General features: G+C 42.2%; 1 protein-coding gene across 3 annotated transcripts in view; it reads right to left on the bottom strand.

The window, feature by feature from the left end:
* Positions 1–11,058: 11,058 nt before the first annotated feature.
* The window catches only part of FIO1 (methyltransferase), a 91,095-nt gene continuing 82,958 nt past the window's right edge, over positions 11,059–19,195 (bottom strand). For all 3 annotated transcript variants that reach the window (XM_087392572.1, XM_087392571.1, XM_087392573.1), the window contains 5 exons: positions 12,255–12,362; positions 11,999–12,130; positions 11,830–11,899; positions 11,429–11,646; positions 11,059–11,215 (listed from right to left, as the gene is read on the bottom strand). In XM_087392572.1, coding sequence (XP_087248698.1) covers positions 11,567–11,646; positions 11,830–11,899; positions 11,999–12,130; positions 12,255–12,362 — 390 coding nt within the window. In that variant the 3' untranslated portion in view covers positions 11,059–11,215; positions 11,429–11,566. The remainder of the gene's footprint in view (positions 11,216–11,428; positions 11,647–11,829; positions 11,900–11,998; positions 12,131–12,254; positions 12,363–19,195) is intronic.

Below are 19,195 nucleotides of genomic sequence, written 5' to 3' on the forward strand. Positions count from 1 at the left end.
TAGCACTATCCACTGCATCATGCCTACACATTGATGCACTCCTCCATGCAATCTTCTTTGTCCTTATTACCAAAAAGTCATTCTTTATTTAGGAGCTTCTTCACTACCATGGATATATAAGTGTGTGGTAAGTACTTTACGAGCCTCCACATCCTTATAGTCACCTCTCTTTTCTTGGCCACGCTTGTCTTAAAGGTGTGAGAAGTGAAGGAGCTTCAAAAGTCACATCTCCCCTCTGTAATGCACATGTCAAAACGATCTAGTTAAACACTTCATCAGCATGAAAAATAATACTTGTGTAGGGCCTAATACTTGTCCCTCACTACCTTGAAACTTGTCATTGGTTCAATTCTCATTCTTGACTACACATTGGTACAACTACACTTACGCAAGTATAGAAATCTACTTGCATTTTAGCATCTACTTTTGTGGAAGTTCTCTCAAAACGAGTTACCGACAATCAAATGTGCCATAGGCACCTCGCTTTCTTTAATATCTTTGATCTTGAGGTTATCTTACTTTGTGCATGAATATCATCACTCAATCCTTCATATTCAATCTAATATCTAGTCTCATGCTTAAAATATACAAATAGTTGCCATGTATGGATGGAATGAAAGTATCTTTGCAAATTGTTTTGTAAGTAATCTTTTGGATTCCCTTGCTTCTCTGGTGATTATATTAACAAAAAAAGTGAAGTACTAACCATCAATTGGCTCAAAGATGCAATACAGCAAGAAATCCATCTTCACATCCTTTAAATCTATCTTGATAGCCTTTTCAACATGCAGGATATGTTGAAGAGTTTGTTTGAAGAATTTAGGGAACCTTTTCTCAAAATGTGTAGGCCCTTGAAATACAACTACACTTTCTCTATTTTGGACAAAACATCGTGAGATGCAACACTACATTGAACACTATAGGAACTTTTGCATCTACCAAAGCCTCAAATATTTGGATAGCATATAGTCTATTGAGATTCTTTCTATTGGTTGGTGAAGTTTGTTTCTACCCCCACATTAATGGCATTCACAACAAAGGATTTTGTCCCCATATATATCTAACATCATCATTTGTAATCAACTCAAAGGGGAGTTCATCTTTTCCTTCTTCAACATCTTGATCTTCCTCTTATTTTTCATGTTTTGCTTCCAAATGTTCTTTCTTTTTGGAGGGATGATATCTCCTTTTGGTACTTACAACAAATGGGTCCTAAAGTACTAGGCTTTTGCATTTAACATCATGGTTTGTCTTTGAGGGTTTTTACCATGATTGCTATGGATTCATCCTTATTATTAATCTATCCTTTGTAATTACAGTCACTTAAGGCTTGTGTTTCTTCTTCAGCTTGTTCTTGAGTTGCATCATCCATTTGCTCCTCTAAGAATATGTGCATAGATCCCTTATCTAAACATGCATGTCTAGCCAGTTTGTGAGCTAAAACATCATGTCTATCCTATCCCTGAACCAAAATAGTATGTCTCAACCTCAACTTTGGAGTTTTTTTGCCTCATTTCGAGGTGAGATTTGGCCATTTTGAGGTCTTATTTCATGCTCCACATGTTGTACTTTCACTCTGAGCTTGCTCGCATGGATTTTGTTCATACTTAATAGAAGTATTTTTCGTGAAAAAATGAAAAAGAGCATGTCCTATCTATCCCTAATCTAAGGTGCATGTCCAACCTAGCCTTAAACCCACATACCATCTCTATCTTGTCCCTGAACCAAAAGAGCATGTCTTGCCTACTCTTGATCTAAAGATGCATGTCTAGCCTATCCACATGAACCAAAAGAGTAGGTCCTACTTGTTCTCAAATCAAATCGTATGCATGTTCTACCTCATGTAAAGATCCTTGAACTTGACGTGCATGTTATGCATCCTCAAAGTACTCCACCATGACTTTGTTTGCATCCTCTTTCCCCCACACTTGGAAATCATATCCGCATATATGTAAGAGCCTCTAATGCAATCTATAGTTTTGGTGACTTTGATGGTTTAGGAGGTGGCATCACAAAGTATTTAGCATCTCTCCTTGACATAACAAATGATAACGCCTAATTAAAGGATTTGAAGACCTTGCAAAAATGTCCATCAAAATCGTTTTTGGGTGATCATTATTTTTACTACACAATGCTCAGAGTCATATATTTCATGAAAAAGGATGCATCCCATGGCTCCTAATTTTCATCAAGATCTTTTCTTCATGAAGAATAGCTTATGTTTCTTTAAAAACAAAAAAAAATCTCTCCTACCCATGTGATAATGGTCCCATTTTCTAAACCCCTCGCGTGATACTTTTTTTCTTCCAAATTTAGGATAATGTTAGAGAAATTTCTCTAATCTCTAGATCTAGAATTTCATGACTGCCTTAACATCAACCGAGCTTCCCATTTGCTCCAATCCATCCACATTTACAACATTGATCTACACGATATCTAACATCCTATCATCACACCCCTTTAGCTCATGTAAGCTTGCAATAGATGAGAAACTACTCAACTATGAATCTTCATTTGAGTCAGTACACATCTTGGTAAAGACTTTGTAACACACCTTTTTATTGCCTCGTATATTTGTTGATATATCTTTTGGAACTCAATAGCTCAACCAAATGTAAAGATGCTTGCACTATTGTAGTAGCAGTTTTGGATCAATGGCCTTCCATGGATTGCTTCTAGTTAGAATCTCTTTTTTTGTTCAAGTGCAATCATTTTTTCTTCCTTATTCTTTGCCTATCTATAAATATGAAAGATCATGAGATTGGTCAATTTATATTAAACATCTTTAAATAAAATTCTTGTAAAAGAAAAAGAAATTTTTAAGAGAGAGATTCCATACAAGTACATATTGTCATCGTCTTTTTATGTAACCCTTGGAGCCATCATTATCATCAATTTCCTCTTTGTCATTTGGCCTCTCCTTCACTTCTACATATGAGACCATGGATCTCTTCATCATCATCTATGACCTCCTTATCTTTGACCATATCATCATTTGCGACATCCTTATGGTCCACCTCTTTATGGTATTTTGTGGTTAGATCAATGTGTAGGCTAAAGTAGCTCATGGAAGTATTTCTCTCAATAATATTTGTCAGACACCCATTTCTAAAATATATTCAAATAGATACCCCCAATAACCTATCTTGTACAAGGTGACCTCCCAACCTGGTGATTGTAAATATTCGCCATGGTAATCAAAAGAATGCCACTTTATGATGGACATCTGTAGAATTTCTATTGATGATGTTTAGATCTAGGTACTTCTTGATATTTTCGGAAAAACTCTTAGAATTCCCTCTTATGTTATTGTAAAGGCAACGGTCTCAGGATGTGGAATCCACATACACAAGATGAAGGATTCAAGGGCTTGGATCTTCAAACCACATTCTCTCTTGCTTGCTTTTGTTGTATAAGAGGCCTGTCTCAAGAAACGACCTAGTAGGTGTTACTTTCAAAGTTCAAAATGAAGTCACTCCAAAGGATTTCAAACCCTTTCGCTCCAAGACCGAAAGTCAAAGTCAGAAAACCGTGTCCCCACCCTAGAATTCCAAGTACAATCATTCTTTTAGTGGTGGCACACGTTGTCCCCAAAGAAGAGCCTCAAGACACTACTGTGTAGTGGTTGGGAGATGGAGTTAGTTTTTCTTTTTTTTGTTACTACGGTTGGTTCAACTGAAGATGTCCCCTTTTTGAAGTCTTAGGGACTTTTTGGGATATATACATATTGACTCTTTTATTTTAATATAAACCAACATTTTTCCACACAAAAAAAAGATATCCTAATATTAATCAAACATATTCTAATCCTAACCTAATACTAACTAATCCAAATAATCTAATCTTAATTCAATTACTTATATTCTAAAAACCTAATACAAAATATACTAGATATATTTTAATTTAGTGAATCTAAACTAAGATGATCTAAAAATTACTATCAATACGAACCTGATACTAAGTAATTTTAACATATTTTTAGGTATACTTAGTAAGTAGTTTATTAGAGACTTATATATAAGTTACATACTTGTATTCTAATCCTAATGTAATACTAACTAATCTGAATATATTCTAACTAATATGTTATAATCCTAATTTAAATACTTATATTCTAATACTAACCTAATACTAGTACTTAAATTTTATAAAAAGAAAAAAGATAATACAAATATAATTAGTTAGTATATATTTAAAAGTAAATCTAATTTAAAATAGTTTTAAAGTATAATTTAAATATATTTTACATTTAAATATATAGTAACAAATTAATTTAAAACTTTGAAATTGGAAAGAAAAGTGCTTGAAATTTAAAGGTTGAAAACAATTAAACACTAAGATGGGGGGAGATTGCAAAATCTCAAATTTACAAATTTTAAAATTTTAAAAATTGGAAGAAAAGTTCTCAAAATTTACATTTTAATTGAAAAGAATGAAAACACTAGAAACCACTAAATTTTAGATTTAAAAAATTTTTAATTTGAACATTTTAAAGCTAAGTGAGAAAAGTTTAAATACTTATTTATTGCACCAAAGATATTATAATCCTTATTTAAATACATATATTCTAATTATAATCTAATACTAAGCAATATATTTTACATTAAATACAATTTGAATATGTTTTAAATTATAATAGCTAAGTAATAGAAAAGCAAGGAAATTTTAAACAATAATATTGGAATCCTAACCAAATAGTTCTTTTTGGCACCAAATATATTTTGATCCTTATTTAAATACTTTTACATTGATCCTAACCTAACTCTAACTAATATATTCTGAATTAAATGGATTTCTATATATTCTTAATTATAGTAGCTAAGTAAATTAAATTAAATATATAATAGCTAAGAAATTAAAAAATATTTTTGAGAGAAAGAAATTCTACAAAAAGGAAAAGAGAATAGAAAGATAATTAGTTAGTATATGTTTTAAAGTATATTTAATTTAAAATCAATTGAACTTATAATTTAAATTTATTTTAAATTAAATATGCTTTTAAATATATACTAACTAGTTAATTTGTAAATAACCAGCAAAACTAATGACACATGTTGGGAGCATGTGTGAGGAGACCACTAGATTCAAATTTAAAAGATTTTACATTTTGAAAATTTGAAAGAAAATTGAAATTTAAAATTGAAATAAAATTTTTAATTTGAAATCTAAATTTCATTGAAAAGAAGGAAAGAACAATACAAGATTCTCCATAACAATTCACGGTCTCCTGAAGACTTTAATAAACTTTCTTTCTTTCTTTCCACACATTCTCCATAACAGTCTCATTCCTTTCTCAACATTTGATATTCCCAATTTTTTTGTCCTCTCCACTTGATCCGATTGGTTTTTTCCTCTCCCTTGCATCCTATCCCCCATTCTGCTCTCCTTTCTCTCTCTCTCTCCCATTCTGTTTCTCCTTGTCTCCCTGCTCTCCCGTTCTTTCCCTCCCCTCCCAGATTAACCTCTCTCTCTCTCTCTCTCTCTCTCTCTCTCTCTTCTTCTTTCAAATAAAAGTAAAACTTAAATTAAAATTTTCAATGTTCTTGAGAGAAAGAATTTGAAAAGATATGTAAATAGCTACAAAAGTTTGGATAGTATGTTGATATGTAGATAGACTAAGTCTCTTGCCCTTCCTTGCTCGAGGAGAATGAATGAAAGGGAGGAGACCTTTTATAGGGTTAGATTTGGGGGCCTAGGGTTTCTTCTTTTCTCCTCCCTACCCTACATTCTCTCTCCCTTATCTTATATCCTTTCCCCTCTTCCCTTTCCTTCCTTCCCCTCTTCCTTTCCCTTTCTCTCTCCCCTTCCCTTTCCATCCCCTCTCGCTTTCTCTCTCCCCCTTCCCTTCCCCTCCCCTCTCCCTTTCCCTTCCATCCTTTTTCCCCTCTCTTCCCCTCCCCTCTTCCTTTCCCTTCCCTTCTTTTTCCCCTCCCCCTTTCCCTTCGCTCCTTTCCACTCCTTCCTTCCCTTCCCTCCTTTCTAGTTAAAATTTCCATAAATATGCACATAAAATATATACCCAATCGTTCTCTTTTAAAGTAGAAATATTTATGCATAAGATTTTCTTTTTAAAATATATCCATATCTTCCTCTTTTGCATCAAATTTACATAATATTCTCTTTAAAATATATCAATTTCTCTCTAATCATAGTAATAAATATATACATGAACTATAATCATAGAAATAAACTTAATTAAACTATTTCCTCTTATTTAGATCAAAATGATTAGCCTTAAGTAATCTTGAAAAACTTAGTGCCTAAATTCTATACTCTAAACCTTATATTCAAAACTAGACTTAGAGCCTAAACCCTATACTCTAAACCTTATGTTCAAAACCCTAGATCTTGAACCCTATATTCCAAAACCTCTAAACCCTAAATGCCATACCCTCAAACTAAAACCTCTAATTCCTAAATGATATACCCTCAAACTAAAATCATAAACCCCTAAATCTTAAACCTAAACTCTAACCCTGAACCCTAAACCCTATACTATACCCTAAACCCTATACCCCATACCCTAAACACCAAGCCTAAAGCCTAAACCCTATATCCTAAATCCCATACCTATACCCTATACCGTATTCTCCACCCTTGATCATAAGTCTTGATCTCCACCTTGCAATATGCGCCTTAATCCTAGTCCTTGAATTGATTCTTCCATGTCCACCATAGATCTATCCAAGATCCAATGGTCCTCAACATATCCCTCCTTAATACACCACCCTTTCATCAGATTTTCCAATTGGAGCCTACCAAAATCAACCGCCCACCATTTTGGGCATCTTAGGCCTTTGATCCATCCACCATTTACCTCCATTCAAGGGACAAGATTGATCAATACCTATGTCAATTCAGTAAATGCTAGAGGGCCCATAGCCTATGGGTTAGACAATAGGGTCTCTTGTTCTTTTCTTAATCCCTTTCGTAACCCATTTCTTACGAGGCTCTACCTCCCCTAATGAGTCGTGGAATCTAGAAACAACTCATTGAGAAAACTCATGACATCACACACGAATAGCGAGATGAAGGCCAAGAAAAATTCTCCCCTCTTTATAATTGGCTTTACCATCTTGTTCTCCCTCCCCTATTTGGTTTCCAATGGATGATTGAATCATACTCCCTCTCAGTTGCACCCTCCCTTCACCTCCCCTCTCCTTGTGGCTTCTCCCTCCACCCCACTTCTCTGGTCACCACCCCCCTTGCACAGTTGCTCTCCACTTCGTCTCCTTATTCTTGCAAGCTAGCCTCCTCACCTTCGCTCTACCTCCCTCTCCCCTCTCCTTATAGCTGCTCTCTCACCTTTTCTCCATGTCTCCCTCTTTTCTCCTTGTGGCACGGTTGCTCCCTTTGCCCCTCAACCTCTGGTCCCTACCACCTTCATTAACCACTTTTTTCTTTCGGATGTCTCTCAAGCCCCCTCAATTTTGTCCCCCCCCCCCCCCTCCCCACTCCTTATGGTTTCTACCTTAGTCCCTAACCACTCCCTTCTCATAGAGATGTTCTCTCAACCTACAGCATCTTTGCTCCACCTTTGCCTCCCCTCTCCTTACGGTTGCTTCCCCTTCCTTCTGTCATCACTCACCCACTCCTTCACCCCTCCACATCTCACCTCTCACCGACTCGTTCTTACAAATTTTCTCTTAAACCCCCTCACCTTTGCTCACCAGCATTCCTTGTGGCTACTCTCTAAGCCTCCCTCACCTTCATTCTACCACCCCCTTTCCTCTCATCATGGCTCCTTGCCCCCCTTCACCTCCCCTCTTCTTGTGGCTACTCCCTTAGTTCCTCTATGTGCAAATGTATGCTTCCATTCCAATGGCTATGCATGTGCATGCCCTCCTTTCGTGTGTCTGGAGTTCTCAACATCATGAGAAGGTATTCAATCAAAATCTCTCTCTCTCTCTCTCTCTCTCTCTCTCTCTCTATATATATATATATATATATATATATATATAATATGTATATAATATAGATTAAGTAATATATAATATTCTCTCTCTCTCTCTCTCTCTCTTTCTCTCTCTCTCAACATTTACTCTACTTGTTCGAGTTTGTTGGCACTATCGCACCCGCTACATGGCAACTCCATGCATGCTCTTTCGACCACGTGGCATCTGGGTCGCACACAGCATCCGTTCTCTATCCGTGTGACTGCGCACCCTCGCCTCATACCACTATGACCGTGCCGTCCCACATGCCGATGTGCCGTCCCACATGCCGATGTGCCGTCCCACGTGTCATCATTGTCGTGCCATGGAACCAAGTTGTGCCATGTGTCTCATGCGCCATCTCTGTCTTCGAGACCCACGCATGCCATCGGGACTCGCGCCACATCGGTGCTCTGGCCCTCTGTGGCCTGCAACCTACCTCCCCGAACCTCCCACAAAGCTCCCTTTGCCTCTTCCTGAACCTCTAAATCACGCCACGTTGGCTAGTTAGGTAAACTCCTCCTTTATGGATATTGAGATAAGATTGAGAAGAGATGTCATTGTCGATCGACCAATGAAACTTATAACACAATAACCAAACTTTGTACTATAGTTCATTAAGGTCACGTGTATCACCCAATAAAACTATCTTCCACTTGGGTGTTGTGCCCTACCCATCCAACAACGAACCAATCACCATAAAGCATGAACTGGTAAGCAATTCTAGAACAGGTGGAAGTGATCCTCCAAATGTGGATATTACAGAAAGGACACAATGGAGATATATATCTTTCCGTCTGTTGACTCTTTCATAGAGCGCTTTCGAATGAGCAGCTACAACAAAATCAAATTTATTTGAGTTTATGGAATAGCTAGCCATCCAACAAAGCTCATTGCCGATATTTCTTGCCAATCATTCAGTGCATGTTGTTGCCATGATGTAGCTGGGACTTGTGGGTGGGTCATTGTGGTGACGCATGGGAATGGAAAATCTTGAATCATGAGGCGGTTGAGTAGTATCCCACCCCTGCAACGCATTTGGCCAGTAGGCCAAGATAGAAGTAGATTGTATAAACCTTTATTCACGATCTAAAAGACGATTGATTTTTGCCAACTCTGATGCCGCCTTACGTTCCATAGAGTAGCCCAAGATGCCTCAATTATTAATTATCTAGCCAAATTCGGGCTAATTTGAATAAGAGCTACCTGATTGAAAGGCCATCGACTCATTCAAATATTGAGGCCTAAAACGCAAGCCACTAACATTGATCAGGGCTCTTCTTCCCATATGCCAATCAACCGTGAGAAGATCAAACTCCGTGAATTTAATTGGGAACTGTGACAAGAGAAGTTCCTGCCACCATGCTCTCCGTCTATTAATCCCCAGGACACCCACATGCTCGATCCAATACCTGGCCAAGATCACCAAAGGTTGGAGCGATCACCCTTTGCCTTAAATCTTCGAGTCCCAGTCCACCCAACGATTTAGGAGAGGAGGAAATATCCCACGAGAAGCAGTGCCAGTTATCAGCCCACAAGAAATCTTTTGCTAATTGATCAAGAGATGAGAAACGCTCTTGGGAAAATGGCAAGATTGTAGAGACGTACCATGCAAGGAGCAAGATTATGTTTGAGAATAGCTATCCGCCCAAGTAGAGAGAGTTGCTTCTCTCTCCATTTGTGGAGCTTGGTTGCCACCCTTCAAAGACTCCATTCATTCCTTTGCTTCATAGACACACCAAAGGCTAATGGGCATCCCAAGTAATGAAAATTTGAGCCAGCGGTGATTTGCAAGAAGCCATAGCGCGAGAGCCGAGCTACTTCCCACGCTTGTCACAAGATTGTAGCCTTTGAGTTGGAGATTTTTGCATCTGAAACTGCTACAAAGGACGAAGAAATATCCATTAGCTTTGCAACGTCCTCCTTATTCGCAACCAATATGTTGGAGTTGTCATCTGCAAAAAATTTGAGTAGAAAATTTGAATATCCGAGAGTTTTAGACCTCGCAGCGGTCCAGCAGACACGAGCATCAAGTTGTCGAAGAAGTGGCTCACTCACAATCGCGAACAAGAGTGGGGCCAATGGGCACCCCTTTCGCACTAAATGGCGAAGAGAGAACTATTGTATAAGTAGCCATTAAGAGAGTCGTTGTGGCATTCGACAATAGCACCGAGACCATTCAACAAAATCCCTATCCAAAACCCAGTTCATGCATGACTTTGAGGAAAAAGTCCCAACTTACTCGGTCATATGTCTTCTCCAAATCCATATTGAGCAGTACAAGTTTTTGACTTTGTGTGACAACGAAGTCAATGGAGAGAAGCAAATTAAGAATTGCTTCATGAATGCTATGCCCGTGAAGAAAACTGCATTGCCTTGAATGCAACGATCGGGCTAACATGAACATGACCCAAAGAGTCTCTTTAACTTTTTTAGCTGATCAGTTTTTTATTATTTCCCTTATTGCTTTCTTTAGCTTAATCCTCCTCTCTCTCTCTCAATCCAAGATATAGTGCCTACAAGCATTCATGAAGCCATGATGCCAACTTGGACTCTCTATTTCTGTATATGAATTTCTTACAAGAAGAGCAAGGTGATTTTAGCACTACTTGCCCAATGAGGTTCACGCATATGATGTTTTAGAGGATCTTCCCAATAGCTATCAATCTAGATTTGTGAAGTATTAAATTTTAGGAAATCGGAAAGTAATAAGATATATATTGCTATTTGTAGGAACCCTTCTAAATTTCATTTGTTCATCGTGAAAGTTATCATGATTCAAAAGGCAACACAAATGAGCACCTGTTCACACTGCCTTGCCCCAAACCCTGTTAACACTCAAAAAAACCCGGCAAATAACAAAACTTTGTGAAGTTTCGTTCAATGAATGTTTGCTGCTGTTTGTTTAAATATATTTACAACATCTTTAACATGTATATTGGCTTATTTATGAACTTGGGAACGCAAACCAGGTGCACTTGAAATGCACAGCCCAAACTATTGTGACTCATCATGCGTTCTTGGTCCACATGCTGTAGTAAGTAGCAAGTTGAACAAGAATGCAAGCAAGAGGAGACGGAAATGTGCACAATCCATTACAATTAAATTTTAACCTTTGCTTACACAAAATTTTTACAAGGTTACCCTCGTTCTTTTACACCTTTTGATGTGAGTTACATTAATCTCGGCTTGAGTGAATGTCCTTAAAAAGCCACCTTGCACTGGCACTCTCATTTCTCTAAAATGATAACCAGGACACAAAGGGGTTGAATGTGTTGGACCTGGACAAAAAACAGAAGAGTTCTACTTTAATGTAGATCAGAGAGTGTAAGGAGATATACTATTTCAAGACTGCAAAAAGTAGGAAAATCACATTTTATTAACATAGTATTTTATATGTATGCTGAAATGGAACATCTTTTACCCTGAAAACAGTGAGGAACTCGTCTAAAGCAACAACCCTATCTACTCAAGGAAGTTACACAATGACTTACCAGATTAGGAAATCTGACCAAAGCTAAAAATACAATGTGAACAGTGTCAGCTCTATCAATGTTGCCATCTGAAGTAGTGAATAGGCCAGGCAATTGTAACTCATTTAAGGATTTGAGCAAGAAAGCCAGATAATTGGGTCACGTTTTTTGCTGTACTTTCGTTCCAAAACGTTGCTTCAAATTTTCCTCAGCAGAGCACAACATGGTAGAAAAGATGCCTGCAATCACATGGTAATGTCCTTGTATACAATCAAAAGCTCAGATACAACTAGAATTTATTAGCAGTTTAGTGATAACACGATGAGGGGGCAGTAGATAATCAGGATCTAGTTCTATGATGGCAAACCATATGCACAAACACATGCATGCAACTGTCAATACAAAAAAGTAATTGTACGCACCTGCGAGGCTGCTTTTAGCATCCAGTAACGATCCTTTCACCAAAAGCGCCCCTGGTGCTTGCTCAAAGACCTGACACAGAAGCACAAGGAAATAAAATTACACATGAAATACTTAACTCTGTCCATATATACTAACAGCATGGCAAGGATTAGGCCTCATGTATCTTACAGATACACTGAACTGCCGATCCCTTGCACTGGACAACAAGGGACTTTCATCTATTTCAGGATCTCCTCGTAGTCGCTTTTGCGAAGGGCCCAATGGAGTGGATAAATCCACTCGCTGATCTGGTAAGCTACCCTGCAACAAATGAGGAAAATCTTGACCATTGGTTCCATGTCTAATCCCATCAAGATGCTTCTGGCCACTCTCATGCAACACATATCTCACAAATGCAAGTGCTTTGTTTTTGTGGGTACTTTACCATAACTGCAAAAGTTGGCAAGTCAATTCTACAGGCTGCCCCAGATTTTTTCATGTGCTGTTCCAATGCCTGAAGTATATCATATGCTCTACAATTCCGAGGAAGCCCCTGCATGATGCATTGAAAAAGCAAATCAGACACTCCATGCCTTCTGCTTCAAATCAGGAAATAGCTTTCTTGGATAATGTGACATGAAAAACAATAATTTCTTTCTTTCTTTTTTTGCCCAGAAAAAAATAAATTCATACTTGAATCCGTGCAAGAAATCAGCAGTGTTCAGACAATTACATGAAAGCAAGAAATGAGCAGGATTCAGATATGGGCACAGCCTATGGAGCAGTAAATATTTTTCAGCATTGTTACACTTGAGCCAAATGTTCAGACTCAAACGCATTCAAGGGAAAATCCAAGAAAAGTATATGCTAAACAGAACACAGAGAATGAGCACCAATTACACTTCAGGTAAGTTTATTGTTTACAATTCCGTGCTGATGAGATCAAATAAGACATTTAATTGCAATTGCAGAAAGGATGTACAATTGCACATTATATATGTCGATTTTTGTTAACTGTATCAAGGATTTAGATCTCATACAGTACCAAATCCCTAACTGCAATAAGATTTCCCGGTGTCACAACTACGCTCGCTGCATTCTTCATGTCCTCAAGCCGTACCTCTACTCCCGTCATGTCACTTCTCTTCACAAAACACATCCACTCACTTGGTAATTCATTTATTGCACATCTTTATTTTCTAAAATTTCAAGTTCATTAAGTTAGGATGTTTGCCAAAAGCATGCGTATGTTTTTCTATTGTTCAGTTCGGTACTAGGTGGCTAGGATCTAGCATTTGAGGGTGGATCCCACTTAAAGTGGTTACAGTATTAGTGTCTCACAAGTTCAAACGTATCTATGTATGAGAAACATAAATTAGGATGTTTGCCAAAAGAATGTGTATCTTTTTCTATTGTTCGGTTAGGTACTAGTTGGCTAGGATCTAGCATTTGAGGGTGGATTCCACTTAAAGTGGTTACGGTATTAGTGTCTCACAAGTTCAAACATATCTCTGTATGAGAAACGTAAAGACCACACTGGTACTAGTTGGCTAGGATCTAGCATTTGAGGGTGGATCCCACTTACAGTGGTTACGGTATTAGTGTCTCACAAGTTCAAACGTATCTTTATATGAGAAACGTAAAGACCACACCCCACCCAAGTGCCCAAACATAGGACCAATCAAATGTATAGAATGCATATCCACCCAACAATTATTAAAGAGTACGTTTACAGTAACCTTCAGTGCGGGCCTGTGAGCATGAAAGAGTCAAAAGAGATACGAGACAAGACAATAATAGGTTATGTGAGAAGGCCAACCAAACTCAAACCCAAGGTGGAACTGTACGTCAGGTAACGTATGTATGGCACGAGAAGTGCTACAGTACGCCATACATTTAAAAAATTTAGATACGTAGAGTACGCCAACTTTTTAAATTATTTTTTTCCCCAATAAAAGAGGAAGAGAAGGAAGAGAGAGGAGGGACAAAAAGAGAGAGAGCGCAGGGGGGGGATGGAAAAGTGGGTAGGGGCTGATTAGAGGAAGACGATAGAAGAGCGGAAAGGAGAGGGAATGAGGAGGAGAAGGAAGGAGAAGGGGTAGGAGAAAGAGAGGGGAAGAGGTGTGAAGAGAGAGAGAGAGAGAGAGAGAGAAAAGAAAAAAAGAAATTTTATTAGAGTCTTCGGAAGACCAATGGGTCTATGAGACTGAAAGAAAACCTGATACAAATCACAGTAAGGGTAGAGCTACTAAAACAAGCATCATCACCTATGCTGAATCCTGAGTCTGATCATACATAATCAAATACATCTGGGTATGACAATGAGAAGAAAAAAGACTGGAGCGGAACGGAATCCTCCGTATGTCATGTCACCCTGGCTAGTGCATAGCCGGTGATGGGATGCTGGCGTCCGTCAAGAGGTCCCGTGCGTCTCGATCTCCTGGAGGAGGTCGACGCAAGACCAAAGCCACCGTGACTCCCTTGGCACATATCTCGGATCTAAACAACGACAGGAGGTCCCCCAGAGTGATCTGTGTGTCCCCTCGATGTCTCGTGTGTCGTGCTGCGGTCGTCGGATCGGGGTCTCTGTCACGTGTGCGGCTAGAGACTGGATTATCAATGTCACTCGATGGGAAGAACTTTGTGATCCTGCTCTGAGAGGTGTCTGATGGTATGGCCAAGCCCCACCGCCTGAGTAAGTACTCTCTGTGTCGGACCCCCTCGTGAATGAAGGCCGTGAGGCATCTCTGATCTCGGTAGGCGAGGAATTTGAAACAGAGCTCGGAGCTGCCGTCTCTGAAGAGACAGTGGTAGCGACCTCGGATCTCGTAGTACATTGGGCACCTGAAGATAAAATGCTCCTCCAATTCAACCTCCTGACAGTCGCACAATATGCATATGCGATGCTCCCTAGGGATCCCCTCTGCTCTGCCGCTCTCTATACGGAGGCGGTGTGATGATACCCAAAACTGTCCGATGGAGATCCGTAGTGAGTGAGGCATATGAAGCTCGGTGTACCCCGGTGGTGTGATGAATCCCTTCTCCGAAATACGAAGACAATAATCTCTATAGAAACTCAGCTTCACTGGAAGCTCCCTCGGCTCCAACCAAGTCCTAAAGGTGTGTAGCTGCAGGAGATCCTCTCGAATGACCTGGTTGGTGTGTGGCCCGATCGGGATGGTGGATGGGAGTACCGGAGGGGCATCTAAACTGTACTAAAAAGGAGGTATCCTTTCGATGTGAAACCCTAGTCTCACAAACCATCTGTGAGTCCGTGCATACCGACATCGCTCGTCCTCCTCTGCTGCCAACCTCATGGAGGAATCGAGAGCCAACCATGGAAACCTTTGTCTCCCTAATGTGTAGTCCCCATATGATCTAACCCGGTGTAGATATGTGATGGTCTGAAAGGCTGCATCTAGTTGGAGTGAAGAAGCACCAAACTCGGCCTGAATAATGGGATGTGGTACAGATGGTTGCCCCCGGATCACCCGTGAGAGCATGAGGATCTGCAAGCGATCCACCTGTGTCCACTCTATCTCTGACATGTCAGGTCCCCAACAAGGGCTGCCATACATACCGACTGGTCGGACCAAGAAGTCGAAGAGAAGAGCCTTGGTCAGAGGGTCCTGAAAGTGGGAGTGGAAGCACTGTCTCCCTAGCCGAGCCAGTGAGGCGTATCCCCTACTCAGTCTGGCCTGCATCGCTGGTCTCATCGTGAAGATCGGGCCGGAGAAGATGACCCCCAAGTAAGTGTATGAGGATACGATCTCAACTGGTGACCCATCGAAAGTAAACTGCTTCCGTTGCATGTTTGCTCGAGAGGTGTTAAAGATCATGACCTTGGTCTTGCCAAGGTTGACCTCCAGATCATGGGATAAACAAAAAGCCAGCAGCGCATCCAGGTGTCGCTGAAGCCCCTCGGGTATGGACAACAAGAGTGCCACGTCATCTACATAAAGAAGAATCCTGATGATGATCCCGGCAAGTGAGCAACCGGTCCCTTCGGAAGCCCCCATGAAAGTCTCAAGCTCATCAATGTAGAGACCAAACAGGGTTGGTGATAAGGGACAACTCTGTTTGACCCCTATAGTACTCAAGATCTCATCTGTCCAACTTACGCTTGTCCGAACTCGGCCTGAAACTCTCTCATAGAGTGCCATGACTGCCCAAATGATCTCCTGATCAAATCCCAGTGTCTATAGGCGTGTGATGAGACGAGAGCTCGAGGTACTGTGTCAAAGGCTTTGTGAAAATCCACAAAGCAATAATATACCCTCTCCTTCTGTGATCTGGCCTCCTCAATGACACTCCTGAGTGTGAGTATGTGATCCATAGTCCCATGGTCTCGCCTGAAACCAACCTGACCCTCTGCTCTGAGCCCTCTCATCTCTGCGAACAAGCTGACCGACGCATCCAATACTGCTGCATAGATCTTGGACATCACATGTCCAATCATGATAGTCCTGTAGTTACTCGAGTCCATGGGATCCCCTGCCTTGTGGATGGGGGTGATGGTGTTGAGTGTCCAAGTGCGGGGGAAGCCAAGGCAAACAGCATCATTGAATAGCTTTGCTAGGATATCCTGACGTAAGGGTGCATATGGCGATGTCTCAGCCTCCTCTCGTGCCACTCTGGCGAAGTGGGATGTGTCTGGCGGGAAGTAGCATATTGCTATGAAAAGGTCACAAGTGGATGTGCATCGAATCCGAATCCACATGAATCGGGAGTGTGCGTCCTTCCTCTCAATGGAGATGGCTCCAGCAAGGGAGGACCTGTACAATACTGCGACCCCGCCTGATCCTCGAACTCCTCCTATATCACTCGTCTCATCCCTAAAGGCTGACTCCCATGTGTAGCCACTGACTATCAGTAGTGGACGCTCTGGGCTCTGGTGTGTCTCTGTGTAAAAGACTATGTCTCGTCCTGTGTAAGATTCCGAGAAGTTCCCTGGGTCTGACCATAAGATACCATTACAGTTCCAAATGGTGTAAGCTAGGGTCTCAGGAACCTGAGTCTCATAGGCCATGTCCCCCTAGGGGGTACGGGTGGGAGCCCGAGTGGGAGCCCGACGGGTGCCGATCAACAACCTACCATCTCGGACCACGGTCCATTTTTCCTCCTTGCGGGCAACATCCCGCTGTTGGAGAAGAACTCGTCGCTCCTCAATCTGTAGTCGTGTCAAATCCTCATCCATGGACAGGCTCGGATGCTCTCGGAGCGGCTCGATGTCGAAGTGTCGCTAGTCGAGCATGTGAATCGAATGACTAGGACTGCTCTCGGTTGGGGTCTCTCCCAACACGCTATGCTCCCTCTATGCCATGGTCGGAGACCCCCATGGTGGTGGTCACAAAGGTGATCGTCTCCTCCATGGGCATCGTAGTTGTGCTGGTGTTGTCTCGCATGATCTCTCGTATCCGGATGTTAAGGGCCTTCGAAGACCTCTGCTGCTGCTCCTGTATGGCAGTTGAAACGGTTGCCTTTGCAGGCTCCTGTTTCGCTACGTCCACCCACCTAGTTGTCTCTACTGTAGCCGACTGTATCGTGGCTATCTGTGCCTCCATCTCTGTGACTGGGGTCCCTCCAGGCACTGCTCTCAAGGTTCTGAGCTCCTCTCGAAGTTGTGTGATGTCGTGTCTGAGCCCCTGGATAAGGGTGCCCTACTCGTGTATAATGCCGACTTGCTCCTGGGTGTATCGGCCCTACTCCTGAGTGTAATGTGTCAGCTCTACCTGACGGGCCCGGATGCTATGTATCTCAGCGAATAGGGAGTCCCAAGCATCTGGTGGGGGCCTAAGATATCCTGGTCCAGGTGGGAGCTGGATCTCCAGAGGGGTTGGAATGAAGGTGGGCTGCTGAGGTTGTACTGAGCGTGGGGACAACGTGATCTGGGCGGGGGAGTGGTATGTAGGAGTAGCGAGGCCGGACGAGGTGATGAAGGGTGGCCGACTAAGGGGTAGAGGGGATACGAGGGAAAAGTACTGTGGAGCCGTGGCCGGTTGGATTAGTGGTGGGGCTACTGGAGAGGAGACCTGTGATGATGATGCAAGAGAGGGGGAGGAGAGAGGTGACGTAGATGATGAAGCGGATGATGGTCGTGAAATAGTGGTGGTAACCATAGAGGTCGAGGATGTGGTGAGTGGCATGGGCTTCGGGAGGGCCCCTTTCTTCTGGGCTGCGGTGCTGTCCACTGTCAAACCGCTCCGGTTGCAGCGTTTGTTGAAGTCCTCCAGGCTGATTTGCTTTTGTGTTTTCCCCTTGTCACCGTTCCCCTTCCCCATCTCCTCGCATATGTAAATTTGGACCGAAGGGTCTCCCATCTAGTCCCCTATCCTCATCCCCCTTTGCCTTTCATTATGGGGGAGGCAGCAACGGGAAAAGGAGGGGTTGCAAGAAGGCGGAGCTGCAGGCGGAGGGGGCAAAACAAGAGCAGCTTGGGAGGGGCAGCGAGAGGGCGGAGAGGCTAGCGGGAGGGGGCGGAGAGGCTAGCGGGCAGGGCGGAGAGGCTAGCGAGGGGGCAGAGAGGGAGCGGAGGGGCTAGTGGGAGAGGGCAGAGGGGCAGAGCGGAGAGGTTGGCGAGAGGGCTGGAGAGGGGGCGGCTAGGGGGGAGAGGCCTAGCGAGAGGGGGGCGGAGGGGAGCTGGTGTAGGGCGGAGGGGGGGGATAGGACAGAGAGGTGAGCGGGCAGGGCGAAGAGTAGGCAGGGAGGGAGCTGTGCACGCGGGGAGGAGCTGCGCGGGTGGAGGAGCTGTGAGAAGCGAGGAGCAGGAGCTGCCTGTGGGGCAGCAGAGCGGGGAGCCGCAAGCGGGGCAGCATCGAGCAGGAGCGGAGGGGCGGGAGCTGCAACGGGGCAGCAACTAGCAGGAGCAGAGGGGCGAGCGGAGCAAGAGCGGAGAGAGAGAGAGAGATTAGGCTGCAAGGAGGAGGGCGTAGATAGGATTAGATGTCACATCAAAAAGTACAAACTAAGGAGTGGATGTGGGACTCATATAGTCCCTCCCCAATTCCCACCTAAAGGACCATTAACATGGCCCTTTTTCCCCCTTCATTACAGCCATCCCTTTCCATAGAAATTTTCCCTCAAAATTACATGTACTAGCTGCTATGCAAGGGTGCTGCGACATCCAAGTGATGTTGACCATCTTGGTAAAAGATAGGGGTACTCCTAGACAATACTCTCTTGCTGCCATGACTGTTCTTCCTCTGGAAGCCCTCTACATCTTATGAGGTACTCAATGTATACACTGTTGCGAAGTACTTGATCTCTAAAACCCACAACGCGCTCAGGAACATAGAGGATAAGAATGTCCTAATCCATAGGTGGCAACTCAGGTAGGACATGCACGTGCTGTCCCATGTGGTTTCAGCAAGGATACATGGAAAACAT

The sequence above is a fragment of the Dipteris shenzhenensis genome, chromosome 21, assembly GCF_047967505.1.
Source record: "Dipteris shenzhenensis isolate YYH24624 ecotype China chromosome 21, Dip_SZ_1.0, whole genome shotgun sequence".
NCBI classification, from domain to species: domain Eukaryota; kingdom Viridiplantae; phylum Streptophyta; class Polypodiopsida; order Gleicheniales; family Dipteridaceae; genus Dipteris; species Dipteris shenzhenensis.